The 22,788-nt window shown below is 39.3% G+C and overlaps 1 protein-coding gene across 3 annotated transcripts in view; it reads left to right on the top strand.

Moving 5' to 3' along the window:
* The window catches only part of Lrmda (leucine rich melanocyte differentiation associated), a 1,059,015-nt gene that overhangs the window by 956,490 nt on the left and 79,737 nt on the right, over positions 1–22,788 (top strand). Inside the window, exon 7 of one of the 3 annotated variants that reach the window (XM_063274632.1) lies at positions 5–21,015. The exons of the other annotated variants lie outside the window; for them this stretch is intronic. Within the exon in view, the coding sequence (XP_063130702.1) occupies positions 5–87 (83 nt within the window). The 3' untranslated portion in view covers positions 88–21,015. Of the gene's footprint in view, positions 1–4; positions 21,016–22,788 lie in introns of those variants that run through there. 3 annotated transcript variants of the gene reach the window in all.

Genomic DNA, 22,788 nt, shown 5'->3' with positions numbered 1-22,788 from the left:
ACAGATGTTCAATTTGTTGGTATATCTAGTTGGATCGACCTGACTTATGGAACCGTTTCCACAGTGAATGTCACAGCTACTGCTTGACTGTGATGGAGGCTTCTGTTACACTGCCATCGAGGGACACACCTACTAACTCACCAGTATGAACCTTCAAATGTAGAACTAAAATCATTTCACTCTGCTTAAAACTCACAGAGACTACTTACCCTTCCCATAGTTAAATTTCCATGGCCTACAGTACCTCACTCATGTCAATGTCTTTTGACAACTTTATAAAATTGGTCAATACTGCTTTTGAATCTTATACCTGTTGATATATAGAAAGTTTGTAGATTATTTCCATAATTTTTGTGGTTCATCCACACCAACTGCATGATGTCTGAGGCATATGCCATAAAAGCAGATGCCAATAATAGAAAGAGAAAATGTTCCTAAGAGAACAAAAAGCAACTGCCTAATAGGAACTAAGAGGGCATTCTATGAAGATCAGAATGTGCTGCCTTTTGAGCCTAACTTACCACACTCATTCCTTCCTTATTTTAGAGCCTCATGATGCTGCCTCAGGGCCTTTGCTCTCTCCAGTTCATCTCCTGACAGCTGCATGTCCTGACTCTACCCTACATTCAGGTCCCTCTGACAGGGATCCTGTGATCAGAACGGCTTCTCTTGGTTGCATATTTCACAAAACACCTTCTGCTCCTTCATTATTCCTCTTTATCTTATTCCATTATTCCTGTTATAACACTTTCTATCTTTATTAGTAGAGAAACTGCAAAAATGGAACCTCTGACTGTTGTTTTCTTCTCAGTGGCTCTGATAATTGAACCTAGGGCCTTGGATATGGTATCTAAGCACACTACTACCAAGCAACTGTTCAGTCCTGATTCTGAGGCCCTCATTCAACATCATACATGAGAATTTAGAGCAGTGTAGACTTAATGAGTATCAGTTGAACAAGAAAGTTCTTAATGTAGACCAAGAATACTGCAGATGTTTCTGTCCAGATTGCTAAATATATTATAGAATCTTCCCACCTTACCTCCTCCTTTCAATCATTTGTATGTGTTTCCCACAAGGGGGATTTGATCAGTCAAGTTTAAACAAGTAATTCCAAAGATTACCCCATGCTTTGTCTTTAAATAGCTCCCGGGTATGCTTGGCCTATTCCTAGAAATCTAGCTGAACATCAAGCAGAGCCTCCAGTGCCTGCAATTTGCCTCTCTCTCATTCTCTTTTTAAATAAACTCAGAATTACTTCCTTTTTATTAACTTCTAGTTCACCAAGTTTCTCTTTAACTGTGAAAATCTATTGAGTGTTTTGTTTGCCTCTCCTCCCCCGAACCCCCTTCCACAACTTTCCCTTACTCAAGAGTGTTACAGGCTGGTCTTGTACTTGAGGCATTACTGCATCTGCTTCCATGATATGCAAACACTTTACACTTTTGTCTTTCTAACCACAGTTAGGGTAGCCCTTACTCCTTATCAATGAAACTTTACTTTGCAACAGACGGAGACCATTACAGAAAACCACAACCAATCAAAATGCAGAGTTGTGAAACTGATATAAATACACCACAGCTGTATCAGGAGAGGCTCCATGATCTTTGTGGAGGAGGGGGCTGAAAGAGCAGAGAGGTTCAGGGAGTTTGCTGTAGAATGTCAGAAACTACATCCATAAAGCCTCATCAACATGGCTACCTACATAAGGGCTGGGAAAAAACAATAGACATGCTAATGTGGGTAGGAAAAGCTGAGGAGGCCTCAACCCTAAACAATGAATTGCAGGCACCAAGGAATGCTGGGATGGGAGAAGAAATAGTCTTCTCCAAGTTTCCAGTACCAAACAGTCATTCCTGAAAACACATACATTCAAGTAAAACTATACAGTCTGAGGGTGTTGTATTTATATATTTAGTGGTGTGTGTGTGGGTGTGTGGGTGTTTGTTTGTGTGTGTGTTTGTGTGTGTATAGCATCAGTAAATAAAAAAGGGGGGCTGTGAATTTGAAAGAGAGCAGGGAGGGGTATGTTGGAGGGTTTGGAGGTGGAACACAGAAGGGGAAAGCTGTGATTATATTTTAATTTTTAAAAAAATGAAAAAAACTACAACAGATACATGCATAAAAAGAATACTTTCATAGACCTGGAAACTATTAAAAAGCATTAAACAGAAAGTATTTAATAAAGAAAAGTAAGTACAAGAAGTAATTACAGCTAACATCTCAGAGTGCTGATATCTTGTCAATGTACAATTGACTGAATAGGGTTCATGCTATGTATTTAGTTTTATAGCCTTCTATTTTAAACCAGACATTATAGGGTGGATTTACCACACCATTAAATAATCTTCAGAAGCAATTTTTTTTAACAGCTCCTTAATGCCCCACCATATGGAGGCACTATAAAAACATAAATCATCCAAATTTTAAAATATCTCTCAGCATAAATTAACATATAATTAGGAAGCAAGAGAGTATGAATATTTTAAGGCACTTGATACTTAGTTAAATATTACTATCCAAATATGGAATTTCTAACTTATGTTCTAGTGGCAGCACCCTTCTCCAGCCAGAACTATTATTTTTCTAACTCGTTGGATGAAATGTTATTTGTGCTTTGAAAAATTTCTGTAACTGCTCTTGTTAATTCTTAATATCTAATAAATACATTTTTTTCTCTAGAAAACTCTAGGTTTCTTTCATTTCTCAGTTTCTCAGAGGAACCAGATTTCAGATTTTCTCTTTGTCATAAATCTTACTTCTATATTTCTGAGCATTTTTTTTTGCATTTATGACTCTTAAGCTCGATTGCTTAATTAATCAGTTTTAACTGTCTCTCATGTGTTCAGAGCCTTGTGTGCTCTGCCATTATTGCTTCTGTAATTATTTCTGCTGTTTGTATCTATAAGCTTTGATGTGAATACTCTTATTTTCAACATAAGCGACCACTGATTCTCAAGTCCTCTTTGATCCAATGATTCTTTAGAAAATATACAGATTTACTTTAATTTTTTGATTGAATGTTTGTTTTCTAGTATTCTTTAACTTAGAGAATGCTGTTATGTTTTTTCTCTAAATATATTTTTTCAAATGTGCATCAAAATGAACTAACAGATCTTTAAATGCCTTTGAACATTTTCTTCGTACAGGACACAAGACCATGGATACTCACTTACATGAGATTCAAAAGTTTCATTATTTTTGTTTATTCTTTCAATGGCTGAAAGTAGATGTTTCTCAACTCATTCTTGTAGTTTCTGCTTTATATAGGATTACATCATATGTGATCAAAGTTATTTGCCTGGAGTCTTAGGGTTTCTATTGCTGTGATGAAACACCATGACAAAAAAACAAGTTGGAGTGGAAAGTATTTATTTGTCTTATACTTTGCACATCAATGCTCATCATTGAAGGTTGTCAGGACAGGAACTCAAACAAGGCAGGAACCTTGAGGCAGGAACTGATATAGGCTATGAAGGGATACTGTTTCCTTGGTTGCTCCTCATAGCTTGCTCAACTTGCTTTCTTATAGAACCCAGGACCACCAACTCAGCAGTGTCATTACCCACCATGGACTGGGCCATCCCCCATCAATCAACACTTAGGAAATTGCCCTACAAGCTTGCCTACAACCAGATCTTGTGGAAACATTTTCTTAATTGAGATTCCTATGTCAAGTTGCTGTAAAAATATCTAGTGCACCCATACTCTCTTCAATGCACAGGATTCCTTTTTTCTGTCACAAATATCTTTACCTAGTTTATTGTTTCCTAATTGTTTGTCTCAGTGATCATTATTTTTAAAAAATGCCTACCCTAGTTAGAGCTTCTGGATTTTCATTATATATGTTATTATATATATACATACATACATATATATATATATATGGTGCAGGTATGTGCATATGAATACACATGCCACAGAGGTGAAAAGAGAGTATTAGATCCCCTAGAACTGGAGTTATAGGACCATGTGAACAGCCTGACTTGGCTGCTGGGAACTAAACTTGTCCTCTGCATCAGCAGTGTATATTTTTAACCACTGAACTGTCTTTCCAGCCCTGTTTGCCATTGTTGCTTTTGAAAATATATTCTTAAGTACTATTATTTCCATTGTTAAATTACTTTTTAATGTCTTTAAAGTAATTTAGGGTAACCGTTAGATTTTGTAACATAAACTATTAGAAAAATTCACACATTTATATCAAGTGCTAGATTATATTCTTGGAAGTAATGTTACCACTGTGGGTGATGCTTCTTTCCCCTTTCCTTATATTCCTGGTTTGATCCATTTGATCTTTTGTAGGAATTTGTAAGATTTAAAGTCTGTCATTAATTCTACTAATAATTATCATTGTCTTTAAAAAATGCACACTAGAATCCAAATTTGATCAAACTCTACTATGAGAAATTCAAATTCAGTCAGCTTCCCACTACTTTCTTCTACTTGGTATTTACTACTTTTGATTCCTTCTCTCTCGAATTATGGTATTAAATTAAATATTTTAAAATTTTACTTGTAATTGGCAAGGAGTATTGTCTGTATGCACTATACAATTTGATGCTTTGATATGATATTTACCATGCAGAATGTTGAAATAGAGCTAGCTAACAAAGCTATCTGCTCGACTATTTTTCATAGTTTGTGGTGAAAGCATTTAAAATTCAGTCAGCAATCTTGACATATACAGTGCATTGTTAACTATCCTATTCTATGCATTAGACTGTTTCTCATCTAATCAAAACTGTATACATTTTGGTTGTTAGTTCCACTTTCCTGTCCGCCCATCAACTTTGTGTGGTAAAATTCTTATTAGCATAAACATATTTGTAACCTTTAAATTCTACTTTCTGACCATTTTGCAAAATCTACTCATGTAGTCTAAAGAGTTAACTGTTGTCAAAGTTCTTATCCATTTTCTTTCTGTTTTAACATGGGTTTCTGTATTCATTTTTTTCCATCAGTTGATTATTTCCTGTGCTATTTTAGGACAGGAAGAAGGATGGTTAATCCCTCATGGTCTTAAACTTGGCATAATATCTTCTTAATTACATTTTTACATGAATAACCTGGTTATACATCTCCTGAGTTCATGTCTCCAATCACTAATCTTTACAGATTATGTTACTGTCTTCTGAACAGGCATATACAGCCATATTTTTGTGTACTTGAGAAGCTTCTTCCAAGGTTTTAAGTTTACCATCAAGATTTAAAACAGAATGAAATTTCACTGGTGTTTTATTTAATGTTTTATTTTATACAGGCATGGTGGCTCGCACCTGTAATCCCAGCACTCAGTAGACAGAGACAGGTGAATGGATCTTTTTAAGGTCAAACCCAGCTAGATCTGTATAGCAAGTTTTAGGACAGAGAAATAGAGAGAGACCCTCTTTCAAAAGAGAAAGAAAAGAAAAGGGGGCTAGAGGAGACAGACAGAGACAGACTGACAGAGAAAGACAGAGAAACAGAAAGGAGAAAAAAAAATAACATTTTTTTCTCCTGAAGTTCCTTGACTTTATTCCCAATTAGTATATAAGACTTAAGAGGTATTGTATCCTTCTACTGATATTGCTGTTTTATTAAATCACTGATGTTAACTTTTATGTTGTCCCAATTTCTGTCATGGTAATATTTTTCTCCAATTTAGTTTAAATTATCTTTCATGTCTATTTTTATTTCTCTTTCTCACTTAAATATTGAAAAATACTCTTAATTTGTGTACTCTCCTCTCTCTCTCTCTCCCTCTCTCTCTCTCTCTCTCTCTCTCTCTCTCTCTCTCTCTCTCTCTCTTTCCCTCTCTCTCTCTCATCTCTTATCTCTTATCTCTTATCTCTCATGTGTATATGTGCATGTGTGTGTGTGCATGTATATGTGTCAGTGTTGCTTCTGGTTCCATTTTCTATAATTTGGTGCTCATTTTCAGCATACCCATGAGGTTTCTTTCTATAAGTACCACCGTAACATAAGCATCTTCTCTATCACCTTTGCCTTCATCTCAGAGCAGCTTCTCCTTCATCATTCCAGTCCAGTTGTGCAGTTAGTATTTTCTTATGTTGTGAGGACAACTAAGATGATTCTGAAACTTTCTTCTAGCTTACCTGAGTTCAGGTCCTTATTTTACTCAAGAACTTCTTTCATGGATGCCATGGTTCTGTAGACATCAAGGTGGCCAGACATATCTGTGATTTCTCTCTGTTCATCTCAGGTCTTTGAGGAATTCTAACTCTGGCACTGTGTAAACATGCTTGCTCTGGCCCACTCTTAAGTGGCAAGAGTCTTGGAATTTGGAGAGATATGAATCAAATTAGGGTCACGATTGTGAAGCATTCCTCTGTGATTCTTGAAAATGAGTTTTGAGAATGCTTTTACTAACACTTGGGCATATTGAACAAGAAAGGAATTCAAGCGACCTTTGGTTTTCTTGTGATCATTGTTCATAAGGATCATCTTCTCCAGTAGCTGCTTTTCTAGGGCTCCTCTTTACCCCTTTATAATTTTACATCAGAGAAATAACCTGTCTCTAACACCTTCTTCTGTTTTTGATTGTTTAATTGAGGCAGTAGAATATAGATTAATTTATTTTCACAAAGGGAAGCTAAGGAGATTGAGGTAGATAATGGGATCCTAACCCTGCAATTCTTATAGATGATCATTTAGCATCAGACTGACCATGAAGTGGGTGGTGCCTTACAATCAGATCAGCTAATGTGACACATGCCTACTAATTATATTTGGTCTGTACATAAATAAAAGTGAGCATAGTGTTGAAGCCTCCTGTTCTAGGCCAGATCCTCTGACTGCATAGGGCACCTGGGAAGGCTCTCTGTGGACACCAAACCCCTCATTTAAATAGAAGAGCTGCACTTACCAACTCTTGTTGACCCCAAATGTTTGACAGTCGATAATAAAAATTTGGGACTTTCCCAAAGGTGATGCCAAAGTTAGTATGACAAAAGAATAGCAAGGAAATAACCCATCAGACAAAAACCAGAACAGAGAGTATAAGAGGAAGGGGTTCTGGGAAGGGGTGCTGGAAGCCATAGCAGCAGCAGGCCTATGAGAAAATAGAATGAGCCAGCAGAAAGTAGGGTCAGCCCAAGATAGAAAAGCAATTAAAGTTGGATATAGACTTTGGATTTTTCCAAATTTTATGTGAAAGTTTTATGGAAAGAGTGTTGCAAAAGGTAAATTACATACTTTGATTTATGGACACTGAAAGGTCATATACCTAATTGATTAATTAATTAGATAAGCACACATTTAACAAATAACTCCAACATTGTAGACACTGTAGCAGGGTTCTCTCCTAGGAGTCTCAAGTCCTCTTCTGTGACATATTTTCATTATGTCTTGAAACTTCTCTACTAGGCAGTAAGCATGTCTGGCCATACATTTCTGCATATTTGACTTTACTATGTCTTATATGGTTCCTGACCTCTGAATGGCTTTAATTCGAATATGTTTAGTAGATGAAAGATCACTGACACTCCATCCATTCACAGAGGTCTCTGGAATCATCTCTGGAACTATTTCTGAACTGTTACTTTGTCACTATCAACTATGACCAGGATTTCAATCCAGTCAAAGACCTAGAATGCTCTTCAAGAACTATGACTAAGATGCAAATTTTGTTTTACTTAGGCTGAGTCTACTATTGTCTATTGTCTATAGGCTGTCTTGTGCTCTACAATGCAGATGCCAGTTTAGCCATGCTGACAAGAATTATTGAGTTGCTCACAAGTCACTAAAGTGTGTGTAGATTCAAACAGAGCCCTCTATCTCTACTCTGTGTTCTACAATGTACATGGACTTCTCTTAAAGTATAATCCAAGATTTCTAAGAGTGGAACATCTGTTTTACTTTGAGGTGGCTATGATAAGCATCTGTTTGGAGGAATGATCTGAACACAATCAGAGTACATTTGTTTGGCACATTAGGGATTATCTAGTCTTACATTGTTTATGAATAAATCATGCAGGCTGAACGAACCAGTAACCACAACAGCATGCTCCGTAGTGGGTTTATAACATAAGTTGTAGCACTTATAATTTTTTTTCTTTCCTGTACACACTAAAAAATTTATGTTTTAAGTAGGTGATAGCACAGACTTTCACTGTAGCTCAGCAGCTTGGTATACAGATTCCATAAATTCCTTCCTTAAATCAGAACCTAACTGAGTGTTTGAGGGTCCCAGTGTTCACAACTCTTCATTTGAGAGTTGTTTGAGTCAAGTACAAAATCCTAGTGTTTTATAAAAAGAAGGTAGCACGATCTATGTGTAAGTGTGTATATACCACATTTATTATTTTTTATTTATTTTTATATTATTTACATGTAGGGGCTGATGACCTGGGTTAGTCATTAAAGCACTTGTTATATAAGATTGAAGACCTGAGTTCAGGTCCACAGTATGTACATAAGTAGCAGAGCATAAACATGCATGGTTGTAACCCAGAACTGAAGAGGTTAACAGGTAGATCCTTAGAGCTCAGTGGCTAACCAGCCTAGCCAAATCGTTGAGTTCTAGCTTCAGTGAGAGACTCTGTTTCAAATAGTAAGGCGGAAGGGGATCAAGACAGCTGACATTGACCTCTGTTACACACTAACACACACACACACACACACACACACACACACATACATCTGTATATACACACTAGAACAAGTAGACATACATATACACTTAACTCAAAAAATGAGTTTAAATTCTTAGAATTCATTGCCAAAATAACTATAATGAAAGTTCAGAAAACCACAGAAATTTAAGTAGACATATAGTAGCCACTTTCAACTGAGAGCTACATCTTCACACCCCTGACTACCACTAGGATTTAACATGAGGCTTCATCTAGAAGCACAGCATTTTAAATTCTTCAATGTGTTGTAAATTAAACAGTTTTTTAGGGTAAATAATCCATGATATGGAACACAAAAATAGTTTTTAAAAAGTTTGAAATATTGTAATAAGAACTCTAATCTTAGAGTTGGAGACATTGCTTAGCAATTAAGATAACCGCATCACAATCATCCATAACTTCAATACCAGAGGATCTGATGACCTCTTTGGCTTCCATGGGAACCACACACACACATGGTACTCAGGTATACATGCATGCAAATACTGTCATGAATAAAATAAAAGTAAAAAATAACTTTTTAAAAAGAACTCTATCTTCACTGGTATGTAGAAGGCCAAAATTGAACTAAGATAAACCATCTATCCATTCATTCATCCATCCATCCATCCATCCATCCATCCTCTATTATCAAAGCAGCAATATAAATAAGATTGCAACTGTACTAGTCTTTGCCACAACTTGCCTATCCTAAAACAAACAAACAAACAGAAAACACAGAAATAATGAGCAATTGCTTTTTAAAGGCATAGTTTTCCTTTAAACACACAGGACTGAAAATGTAAACTGTAGGTGATTTTGGTCTGCATTCACTCAACTTGAGTCAAGCTGCTCCTTCTTCTTGGCTTTGGCCTTCTTTCCTCTGTAGTTTCCATTTCCTTTTTCTGAGCCAGCTGTGTGGGTTTCCCTGTTATGTCCAATGACAGGGTCGACTTTTCTGGAAACTGCTGCGACTATTCGTAATCTTCTAGCTTTGCTGACTAAGTACTTGGGATGTTTCACAGAAACAGGAAGAAGGTTGGGTTTGCTGGGAAAAGGACAAATGTGGGTGGGGTTTCCATGTTTCTCCTTGATGGACAATCCAGGGTAGGAGACAGCCCAGTTGCCTGTCTCCTGTCTTTTTATTCCTTGAATGTTGGAAGAGTAACCACAGAGAATCTGGGAGGGTTAATTTAGAGTGTGATTTCCTCACCCACCCTGGTATGCCAAATTAGAGAGGGCCATTAAAGTTCATGTTGTCCTGCCTACCACTGGAGTCAGTTTGAGATGAAGTCTGGAGTGGAGGGGGAGAGATTTTGTTTATAGAAGAAATGTCTCCTGGAATCGAAAATCATTTCCTGCCTTTCAAAGAACCTCCTCACTGCTCCAGCACTGCCAAAATAGAGTGAAAGGTGGTGTTGAAGGATAGTATTCCAACTTTTCACCCAATGCCCAAGTTCCTTGGGGATTGTGGAAACAAGGTATATTATAGGTAATAGATTGAGGCAGAATTCTAGTTTTCAAGTGCTATTTGTCTCCAAGTTCCTCCTACACGAATCCTACATTTTGCTAGTTACCTTTCCTGCTGAGTCTTCAAGGAGGAGTCTACTTAGGGGTTAATGTAGAGCAGAACCAAACTTTAATGCTGTTCAGGAACTTTAGGAATGTATCTGAACACAAACCTTGATGGGTTCCTATGGCTTCTTTTCCCTTAAATAGTTTAGCTAACAGGATAGAATCTGCTGACTCAGAGCAAGCCTACTTTAAGAAGGCCCATTCACCTATCTACTCTATCCTCCACCCTCCAAACAAATCTATGCTCCAAACCGAAAATAAACATTTGTTGTACATCTGATCTTCACACACCAGGTAGCAGTAGATGAGAGCATAAGAGCTACTATCTGTCTTCCCTGAGTGTGTCACAAAGAAGAGCAAGTACGTATCTCAGACCTTCCTACCTATTATGTGGAAGAATCAGACTGAAAAGAAAGCTCCAAACAGATGTGCTCTGTTATTTGGGTGTATGGGGAGCCACTTTATTGAATGTGGACCCAGGGAGTCCAGTTGTGAAAACTGTGTTTTTGTTTGTTTTTGTGGGTTGTTGTTGTTCTTGGTTTTTAGTTAGTTGGTTGGATGGTTTGGTTTGGGTCATGGATAACAACCGTATAGGCTCACAACCACTGTGCCAGTGCTCTACCACTGACCTATGCCCTGAATTTAACTATGTGAATGGTAGTGTATGGAACCTGAGTTGAGGGACTGGAGAGCTGGAGACCACCCCCTGTCATCTAGCTTCTACTTTGTTCTTGATTCCACCTAAAGTAAGGGGCAGTAGCTGGATTCAACAACCACACTGAGATGTATGGGTGGAGGTCATCTTCCCACTATTTGCCTTTAATTCATTAGTTATAGCAAGGAAGCCTGCCCAGAACATTGTGTTACTCTAAAGTTTTACCATAGATGTCAAAGAACATGCTAACATCTACCATCTACTAAGTTCTCACAGGAAACAGAACATACTAGGAAGTTAAACTCCTGAACTGAAGCTTGCCAAGCCACCAGAAAATAACAGCAGAGGACCATGCATGGCAGTATGCCCAGGAAACATGCATTGCACAGGTCCTTGCTAAACAACACATCTTGAGAGCTTTCAGAGGAACATCTTTCTCTGAGTTGAGGTACTGCTTTACATTGGGCAGCAACTTAAAGGAAGTGTTTGTTTCCTCTATGGACACAGAAGTCAAGGAGAGGGCTTTTGTGAAAGTTGCACTTATAGTGAAAGGATGGTAGATCTGAGGAGAAGCTGAGATATGGAGTTAAGGTCCAACAAATCAGAATCCAACCCTGTGTTCAGAAAAGTCCAGCTTGTTTTGGCCACCCACCTGTGGTCCAGAGATCTTTTATTTTTCCTGGTTCTCAAAAAAAATTCTTATTTATTTATTTATTTATTTATTCATTCATTCATTCATTCATTCATTCATTCATTATTGTCCTTCTACTTCCTTTTACCACTCCTGTTTATTATGGTCTTGAAATTTTCAGCCTGTAAACAGAACTTGGCTGATGTTTGTTGCTTTCATTTGTGTCTTCAGTTTATAGAGGAAGATAATGGCCAAGATGAAGAGATAGCCATTGAATAGCTTTCTCACTGTTGCTTGAACTGTCACCTTACCTCTGACTTGACTATTTTCTTGTACTTCCTTGGTCTGGAGACAGTCAGAGTGACATTTGTGGCCACTAGGAATCTCGCAGCCAACCACTAGACTGAGAACAGGCTCCCCAATAGAAGAATTAAAGAGAGGACCGAGTAGATGAAGGATTTTGCAATTCTATAGGAAGAACAACAATATCAACCAACCAGATACCCCAGAGCTCCCAGGGACTAAACCACCAACCAAAGAGTATACATGGAGCTACCTGTGGCTCCATATGTAGCAGAAGATGGCCTTGTCTGGCATCAATGGGAGGAGAAGCCCTTGGTCCTGTGAAGGCTTGATGCCCCAGTGTAGTGGAATGCCAGGGTGGAAAGGTGGGAAGGAGTGGCAGGTGGATGGGAGAGCACCCTCATAGAAACATTAGAAGGGGGAATAGAATAGGGGGTTTCTAGAGGGGAAGGGAATAATATTTGAAATGTAAATAAAGAAAATATCAACAACAACGAAAAAGAATCATCAAGGCTCTGGCCTGAGTACCCTTTCATGCTGTCTTTATTGCAAACCAATATGATTCTGGGACCTATTTCCCATCTGAAGAGACAGTTTGTGGTTTTAAATATTTTCAAGCTCAATGCCTTTCCTTTCTCTTATCTGTGTCAGCTTTAGTTCAGCTCACATGTGATAAGCCCTATTATTCCTAGATGTTGGTTTGTGACTTCACACTAACATTTGCTACCCCATAGTCAGTGCTCCTGGAACACATTTTACATCATTCACAGACTTGTTTAAAGCACTTGAGTTGTTCAATGTTCTTGTTCCCAGCCGAGGCTGAACAACATAATAATCTGCTCCTTGTCTTGGCTCTCAGACTGTCAACCAGAGTCCTTCCCACTGGTATACATACCTGCTGTGGTTTTCACAGTGATTTGGGTTGATCATTTTGCCCTTTAATATTGCCCAGCTGTATCAATATGCAACATACTAACCCCAAGCTGATGATGGCAGGTTGTGTCCTTGTGAAGCAACACACAATTTGATTGACTATTGATCATATAGGAGTGACTATGCTGCTGACTGTAAGCTTGATTAGTAAATCAAGATAGTATATAAAGTAAGTTTCACATAAAAATCAAGGTCATAACTTTTGTGTGTGTAGGGGGCATGCATGAGTGTGGTGTATGCACATGTGCATGCCTGTGGTTATGCACGTAGAGGTCAGAGGTTGACAACAGGTTTATGCCTCAATACTCTCCATGTTGTTTTTGAAACTGGATCTCTCATTGAACCTGGAGCTCAACTATTTGGCCAGACTGGCTATCCAATAAACTCGGGATCTCCCTGTCTCTCCTCGAGCCCTCCTTCCCCCACGTTGGAGTTTCAAATACACGATGCTATATCAGACTTTCATATTTGGAATTAAAACTCAGGTCTTTATGTCTGAGGAGCAAGCTCTTTCTGAACTGAGTCATCTTTCCTTGATATCTTAATCGTCTAATAAAAAATACTGTGATCAGAGGATTCCAAGGACCTAAGCATGCATTTCCCTAGCAGTAATGGCTCAATATTTGCCATAGAATTAACTACCACACACAGGAGGACTCAATAGTAAATGTTCATATTAGCTATGATGATGATAAATATTAGAGACCTCCTGTCTTTGGGAAGCATCATTTACTGAGGAGAAGGCATGTTATCTGAGGGAAATGAGTGGGTTCTCTCTCAGCCTGGATCTTCCTTAACAAGCCTGATAGAAATGCATAATTTCCTAGGCCATTAAACTTGGACCAAAGCTTGTTTTTCACAACCCTACTGCTTCCCAAACTGCTGGCTGTTTAATTTAAAAAAAGAAAGAAAGAAAGAAAGAAAGTTGGCTTCACTGTTGTGTATACATTTGCTTTCTGAACTTCTATGGAGGAGAGTCACCCCTCTCCTCCAGACAAGGGTGGGTTGTTGGATTTTATATTCTACCTTGACACTGCAATAAATCTATGGAGCTGCAGTGGCAGCCTGCATTGGATATGCAATACTGTTTCATTTCTAATAACAATCAATCTTTGGTGATCTTGCTTTTAATTCTTTTAGTTTAGTGTAAAAATTTAGATGAATTAAAATGGCTTGTTGATAGCTTATTTGGAAAAAAGTGTATTGATACTTTAGTCAAATTCTGTTAATCAGTTGTTTTGGCCATGTTACTATAATGGGCACAGAACCAACATAACACTTGTATTTATTGATAATCAGACCCAGGTATGGATAGCCTGACTTATTCTCTTAGATGACTGATATATCAGGACTTAATCATCTGTGTGCATACTTTTAAGAAATAGCCTCAACTCTATACCATATACAGATGTCCTGTGATCATCACAGTGGGGAATGGCTGTCTGGTCAGGCACAGAGCTGCTCTGGCCTAATTCTGTGACTTCTTTGGCTTGACACACCTATGAAGCCATTTTCCCCAGCCTATAAACCCAGCCTGAGATGTTGCAGTCTACCACTCTTCTGGTGGTGAATTCCAAGTGTCAAGACGAAATAGCAATGAGTCAGTGAGATGTCAAGGCTCTCTCTGGCCCCTACTAAGAGCCTAGCCAGACACACATTTCTTATTCCTTTTGGTAAATAGACTGAGATTTGGTATGATTCAATGAACTAAAAAATACCCCCTGCTCAGCGTTCGTCTTGGCCAGCTAATTGCATGAAGCTTAACAGATCCTCTACACACAGGACCAAATAAGGGCTGGCTGGAAATCAAAATCTCCTTGCCAAGCACTTTTGATTTTCCAAAAGAATTGTAATGTTCCTGGAGATGTTTATTAATGGAAATGGGAACTTTGGAGATGAGGGCAAAGTCCCACAGATAGATAGTGTGTTAAGCAGTGTTTATTATTTTTGACTCCAGTGTTTGAAAGCTCTCCATCCCTCTCCTTCCCCCCCTCAAAAGGAACTTTCTCCACTACTTGGGACTTTCTATGGAGGTGGGGTTCAGGACCTCATGGAGAAATCTGAATCATTACACAGAATGTTAATGAACCCTGGATTTTGCCTTTCTGTTCTGCATTTTCTGTGCCCCCAAATACAAAAGCTAATTAGTGCACCCAGAGAAGCGTTAAATGGATTTCATGCTGGTTAATAAATGCTTTCCGTGCTTTGGTGCCACTGCAGTGTGTGTGGTGGAGAGTTAGGATGTGAGAAAAGAGGTTTGCTGTTAGGCAAGCATTTGAGATGCTTGCTTATAGCTCAGGTGCTTCTTGCTTCACTCAACTTTCCCTCTTTTCCTCCTCCATTGTTCTCCTGGGCTTTGTCCCACAGGCCTGTTTTCCATAGACAGTTGCCTACCCTTAAGGAGTCAGAAATCATAGGTAATGGATGGTCACTGGATGCTCTCTTTGTGTTGTAGTTTGGTTATGAATTGTCTCCATAGGCTTAAGCATTTGCACTTAATTTCCTGATGGTGGTACTGTTCAGGAAGGATCTTCTGGCAGGGGTGGGGTGGAGGCTCCATGGCATAAGTGAGTCTTGGTCGGCAAGCCTTGAGGCTTTATAGTCTGGCTTTGTTTCCTAATTAATTGTTCTTTGCTTCCAGAACATGGATACAATGTGACCAGCCAGCCTCCTGGTCCTACCATCATTTCTATCTTGTTTGCTGCTATGTCTTCCCCACTATGATGCTCCTTCTGGAACCATAAGCCTTTTATCCTTAAGTTACTTTTGACAAAGTATTTTTATCAAAGCAATGAGAAAGTAACTCAGATTTTGCAGTGAGCTCATAAAGGAGATGAAGAGCTTATATTTGGGGCAGGGCAGAAAAAACATACAACATTGGATACTCTTACAGAATAGGATCTTAATCCAAAATTAAAATCTCCCACCACCTAACATCTTATTTAGATATTGGTCTGTGACATCTGCCTTAAAGGCTAGTCTTCCTTGTCTTCTTCTACGTTTGTGGTTGTCAAACATTTTTGCATAGCCAAGTTAACAAGAGAGCTTCCAAACAAGCTACAGATTCAGCCCCTGGTGATGAAGTTGTACCCTTTGTCCATATTTTCAGAACTTCAGCATATAGCAGAATTACCGTTACACTTTGGAGATGGTGAAACTGGTCTCCATATCTAAAGTCTCTGATTAAGTATGTCTAAGATTCAAAATACTGTATTTCTACCAGTTAATTGTTAATCATGGACGACAGGGAAAAGGACCATATTCCATCAGTTACTGTAGTAGTTTGGGTAAGAATGACCCCCTGTCACCTCAAATGTTTGAATACTTGGTCATTAGAGAGTGCTACTATTTGACAGGGATTAGAAGATGTGGCCTTGTTGTAGTGGATGTGGTTTTGTTGGAGGAAGTGTGTCACTGGATGTTGGGTTTTACGGTTTGAAATGCTCAAGCCAGGCCCAGTGATTCTCTCTCTTCCTGCTGTCAGTGGGATCCAGATGTAGAATTCTCAGATACCTCTCCAGAACCATGTCTGCTTGCATGCCACTGTGCTTCCTGTCATGACAATGGACTAATCCTCTAAACTGTAAGCCAGCCTCTATTAAATGCTGTTCTTTATAAGAGTTCCTGTGGTCCTGGTGTCTCTTCACAGCAATAGAAGACTGACCAAGACAGTTATGTTAGGATCTCTGAGTGATTTCAGCTTTATTGTAAATCCTTCTCATTACTCTGGTGTTCTACCATGATTATGCAGACTGTTTTAATCAGATCCTGCCTAATTAATACTCATGATAGAAATAGGCTCTTGTCCCTGTTCTTACTTCCTGTGCCTTTGCTTTTCGTCCCTTATGAGTAGCAAGAATCTTGCTGTTAGGAACAATATTGAACTTTCCTACTATCTACTGGAAGGCCAAGTGCAGGGGCAGGTGCACAGTATCATAGGAATTGCATTAGCCAAGGAAACATGGGGTAATGTGTGTTGGAAGAGTTTGAAATCACCTAGTACTTTTAGTCTTCCCATTCTCTAAAGTCCCCAAAGAAAGGCATTTGTATTTGTTGGCTCTGCAATACACTGCACAGTGACCTCCTCTTCCCATCCATAGAGGAAGAATTACATTTAATGGTTACTCTGAAAGGAAGTAATTTGCCCAGAATCCTATATTTAGAGTAATAAAACCCATGTTCCCATCCTGCTCTGGTGTTTTTGTTATTATGATCTTGGAGACCTTCCTTAATTCCTTTAAGTTCCCATGCATTCATTACTAAAATAGGGACAAGAACATCTTCTTCACAGATGGCAGGAGGGTGAGTGTTAGTATTGAAAACTATTTAGAACATAATATAAAACTCAAAGGACCACACACTCACTATCACATTCTCTCAAACATGCATCGTCATGGAGAGAGCTGTGGGTATGCTTGGATTGTACGAAACCATAAAGTTCCATAAGAACATACATCCATGGCACACCATTGTCACAATGTATGATGGAGACTTGTTTAAGTCTTTCTCTCAAAGTCCTACTCAATGGGACATCTTTAGAGGCTCCTTCTTTCAGATAGAGATAGTACTGATTGGACCCGAATGCTAACGAACTCTCTTGAAAGATGGATCCTGTTTTCACACAGGTTATAGGTAGCAGGCTGTGAATACCCAGATTTCCAAAGCAACCTGTTGGAAGGAGCTGGGTGCTTGAGAAGGAAGATATAAGAGTCTCCTGGATCTAGCCTTGGGAATGAATGACCTGAGTTAATATTATAGATCCAAATGTACTTCTCTCTTCATACACACCAAAAATGTAGAATAAGCCTTATTCTTTCCATAGATGGGTACCAGTAGAGAGCAGGGCCTTGTAGAAAAGGCCTAAAGGTCTACTGGCCAGGAGACCCACACTCATCCTCCTCACCCAGATCCTCTTGAGCACCATCTTCACATATATGTCACTTCAAATTGCTTTGGGGTTTTCTAGGATAGCTAACTGCCCTAGCTGTGTCCAAGCCAAGGGGTGAGAATTGATTCTTCTTGAGACACACAGTTCTGACATCCCTGCACTGTCTTTGCCTAAGCATAGTGGTATTCCTCTGCTTGGACTTGCCTTTTAAGTAGGCCCAGTTGAAAGAATTCAAATCTCTTGTCTACTAGGAAGTGCTTCAGCCAGCCCAAAACCCTTTCCAGCTACTCAGTACATCCTGCCACGGATGACCAGGAAAGCACACGGGAACAGTGGGGGTGTGGAGCTCAGCAAGCACTCCCTATAGTGCGTAATTAAAGAAAACACCTGTGTGGCTGCTAAATCACTTCCCACTGTTTGCCTGTGCAGATGCTGTGCTCAATAACCTCACAAGTGCCTCATTCCTTCCACCCAGCTGAGACAGCACACAGCGCGGGAATGCATAAAACTGGCGAGTTATTAGTTCAGGACCCTAGAAAAGATCTCTTAGGATTGATTTGTTATTAGCTCACGAGGCCCTTGGTTAAGCTGGCTACAGGTTGGAATGGCCATCGGGCCTTCTCCCTTCAAACTGTCCTTGACTGATCAGCCCTTGTATCTTCCCAGAGGAAGCCCCCGAAGAGCCCTAGAGCTGCAAGAGCCAGCAAACCTTAGGCCACAACTTTAGTGCTGCAATTGTGAGTCAGATGCGATTCCCCAGGGAGAATAGCCAACAACAGTAAGATGAGCTATGAGCAGGGCCCAATAATTTTGTTGGAAACATGGGGAAGAGAGATGACAATAAATCAAAAGACAAGGCTATCAACCTGAAGAGGCCGCTTCCTGACACTGAAGTTTATGGGATGCTTTAGTTACCACCAGAATCTTAAGGGGCCGCAGCCCAGCAGACCAGAGGATTCTTCCCTCCATCAGCAGGGAGATGGGTACTCAGATTTAGTGTGATGACAGGCTCACTTTGTAATTTATTTCTTCCAGGGCAAAACAACACTCTTTTCAGTGGGAGCCTTAGTGTACCTGAGCAAATGATAGAATAAACTTCAAAGACCCAATGAAGAGGATTCCTGGATACAGGAGCGGGTGGCTCAAAGGAACAAAAGTGTATTGAGAAGTAGAGACACTCCATTCTTTTGTCATATTTTGGTGAATTTTGTAGGAAAGTTGTTTACCTTCCTGGGGAAAGGTACATATAAAAGAACAAGTTCCTTCTATCTCTTTAAACAATTGGCATTGATACTTTTTCCCTCTCAGAAGAAGTGCATTGAGAAATGCACTTCAGGCATCTTGATGGATAGTCCTTAGTGAACATTTATTTGTCAAGCACATTGTACCTACATCCTTCCAAGCAGAGAGTGGAAGTAAGACAAGCATGAGCCTCTCTTTAGGTGTGTGACACATCAGTGATTCTATTTGTGTGGAAGGTTCTGATGAAGATATTCATGTGTCATAGTTAGAGATATATACTGGGTTGATGAGGAGCAGAGAGGAAAGGTAGCAAGAGCTTCCTGGGAGAAATTAAGTCTGTTCTGATTATTGAAGGAAAAATTAGAGTTATTTGTAGATGAAGATGGCAAGTAATAATGTTTTAGGGAGAGAGATCAATACCATGCTAGAGGCCAGATAAACTGGAAGAGTAGGGGCTACACATAGGAGGCTTGGGTGGGCAAGTGTTGAGATATCAACATAGCTTGGTTTACAACCAACATACCTGCAGCCAAAGACTTAGAAAAGGTACTCCATGGTTAAGATACTTTTTCAGATGAGACGTCTGGGGACCTTGGGCATAACTTCCCAATGAGCAGCTCCATCTAAAGCAATATTGAGACAGAACAAGGCCAAATATGCCTACTGCATAATCTCTAGTTTTCTATTTTATCTACTTGTCCTCATCTCTTTACTGTCATCATAGGAAATGAACACGATTCTTTGTGTGTCCATACTTAACACTTGTGTAGATAATTATCTCTTGGGAGCCATACCCCAGAGAAAGGGGGCATATGATTTGCACTTTGACCTTAGACATGGGGCAGCCCTTCTCCTTATTTAATTGAACACATGGAAGGCATTGACATTGGCCCACAGAAGGCTCAAATAGAACTGCTTCTCAGAGGCAAAGAGACGAGAGTAGCAAAGATTGGCATCAGTCTGGTTTTGTATACAAGACACTTGGTTTGACCTATCAGCCTGTTCTAGGATATTTTCATTATGACATCAATTAGTTGAAATATTTTACCTAGCATTCACATTCCTCAGCAAGTTTTATGGGAGTAGAAATCAAGCCTGCACTATCTTGGTAACCTTGACCTAGGAGCCCCAGAGCTCAAATATCATTTACAGATGGGCGTCTTTCATGGTTTCTTCTGACTGCCACCCTCCCCATACACTTTAAATTTTTGTGTGTAGTTGGTAATTTGAATCCAGTATAACTTCTCTTCCTCAGAGCAATTGATAGAAAAATGTTGATTTCATTGTGCTACAGTGATCTCACATATGTAAGCAGTTGGGCAGTTTCCTATGATGCTAAGGCTTTGGGACTACCAGCACCATCTGTAGCTGTGTGAATGTGAATGCCATGAGTTAAATTCAGAAAAGGCTTGAACTGAAAACTTAAGTCCTGAGAGAGAGTTTCTTTCTGTAAGTGCACCTGAGCCCTATCTCCTGCCCCACTCTCCTTGATGCCTTGATTACTAGCTAGTAACAAGGCTAGTAGCTCCTCATCCCTCTGCGGCAGTTGCTCCAAGAAATATAGTCAACCTCAACAATTTTCTGACCGATCCTGATGCAAGTGACCATTATAAGGGTATTTCAAGAGCATATTCAAAAGAACTCTCAAACCCATCTTTGAGCATGTCTCTAAAAAACACATCTGGGCTCTACCGTGTAAGTTCTCCTGGTAAAAATAGTTTAATATGGAAATTGTTTAGGTGTGCTAGTGCCACAGACAAGGTGGCTTAGTTTCTCACAGTTGTGAAGGCTGGGACTCCAAGGCATTCTGGGGGTTCAGCTCCTTTTGAGAGGATGTGAGAGGAAGTTCTGTTTAAAACTCTCTACTGGGCTGGCCATCTTCTTCTGCTCATGATCTTCTCCCTGGGAATATGTGTTCAAGCCCTCCCCACCCCCTTTTAAAGTAAGGATACCACTAATGAGATTAGAGTCTGAGCCAATGACTTGATTTGATTTTAATTTGTGACTTATAGACATCTCCATATAACGTATACTTTATAGAATATTGGCATTAGTGGGTCAGGAGAGAAAGGAGGGCAGGCAGAGAATGAACAAGAAACAATTTGGTTTTGTTTTTTAAAATGCTATAATGAAATCTAAAATTATGTATGTCAATTACAAAATTTAAATAAAAACATTGAATGAGAAATAGAAAATTACTTTAAAAAATCAGAACAACATATGACTTTAGTGGACTTTGGTTGGCCTACAACAATACTAGGCAGGAAGAGAGGGCATACTGAAATAACAGGGATGATCTCCACACAAAACTGGCACCACGTCCTGAGAGGCATAGCAACAAAGGAAGAAAGTAAAAATAGGACCTGGAAGTTGAGCAATGAGCATTCAGGATTAGGAAGTTGAGCAATGAGTTTTCAGGATTAGGACCAGACCCCTGAGGAGTGAGCTGCCCTAGTGGCTGGTACCAGAGTAGATTCAATGAACCTGGTGCTGTGAATATGGAGAAGCCAGAGGAACATCCCTGGCAACTTCCACCTCTTGCTATGGTGTTATATGGAGATAGAAGCTAATAGGTATCTGCTGGCAAAGGAAAAAAGCAAACTACTCATCACAATCCTGGTATTACAGCACATAGTACAACTCTCTTAAGCTTCTGAAAAAGTTATATCCTGTCTTACTTTTTATTGCTAGCATATATATATGTATATATATATGCTAATGTTTAATGTCACCTAGTTGCATGTGTGTTGTGTGTGTGTGTGTGTGTGTGTGTGTGTGTGTGTGTGTGTGTGTGTGAATGATCTGGTTGGAATACAGACATGCCCTTAGTATTTACTTTTCATTGCTAACAACAAAGGTAAGGTTAGTTTGTAGAAGGAAGTAGTCATATTTGAAAATGACATCTAATTCAGAGGCAGACAAAGGGATGAATCAGAGAAAGATTTGACAGAATGAGTCTGAGATAGGATATGTCTAACCACACTAGAACAGCACAAAAAAGAAGCTTCTTAAGAAAAGGGTAGTGTGGTGTAGAATAGTTTTAGCAGGACACATTTACAGAGACAGGTTATAGAAAGCACAAGTTAGACACAGGTGAAGATACTAACCAGAGAATGAGAAGGAGCCAGAAGATTAGAACATATTGCCAAATTTAGTATGAAGCCAGGCAGAGCAATCCAGTCAGAAGCCAAGAAAAGCCAGGTTGAATCAGTCAGTTTAGAAGATCAGATTATATGGAGGCTAGAAGCTTCCAGGCCTAGGCCTAGGAATCGTTAGAACAGAGAAGGAAATGCTCTCTCTTGTACAGCAAGATTTTATCTTCTGAGTCCTCTCCCCAGCATCAGCACCAGCTCATACTTTTAAAGAAAAAACCTGAAAAACAAAAACCTACAACCCTCTAAATCCAAGCAGAGATCCTTAGTTAATCTTTGTTGAGTGATTCTAAAAGTGGTATTATAGTATTAAAAGTATGACTATCTTAAGGGTTAAAACATTTTTTAAGTTACAGAAATCGGGGTTGGGGATTTGGCTGAGTGGCAGAGCGCTTGCCTAGGAAGCGCAAGGCCCTGGGTTCGGTCCCCAGCTCCGAAAAAAAAGAACCAAAGTAAAGAAAGAAAGAAAGAAAGAAAGAAAGAAAGAAAGAAGAGCTGTTCTACATGTACACGTGTATGAGATTTAAAAAAAAAGTTACAGAAATCGTGGATTATATTTCTTCAATTCATACTTAATACAATATAGTTGGAGCATAATGCCTAGAACACTGAGTGGAGGGGGGTTCTGAAGGAACATCCACTGAGTGCATAAGACTGGAGACATAATTATTCCACAGTAATGCTAAACTTTACCTTTAAGAAGGCATTTAAGGGTGAGGGCTATTAACAGCAGGCTCTGCTACAGCTGGGGAAGACACCATGTTGCTCCTGCTTTTAATGCAATTGCCTTCTAA

Source organism: Rattus norvegicus, chromosome 15, assembly GCF_036323735.1.
Source record: "Rattus norvegicus strain BN/NHsdMcwi chromosome 15, GRCr8, whole genome shotgun sequence".
NCBI lineage: Eukaryota > Metazoa > Chordata > Mammalia > Rodentia > Muridae > Rattus > Rattus norvegicus.
This window is presented reverse-complemented; position numbering and strand designations above follow the sequence as displayed.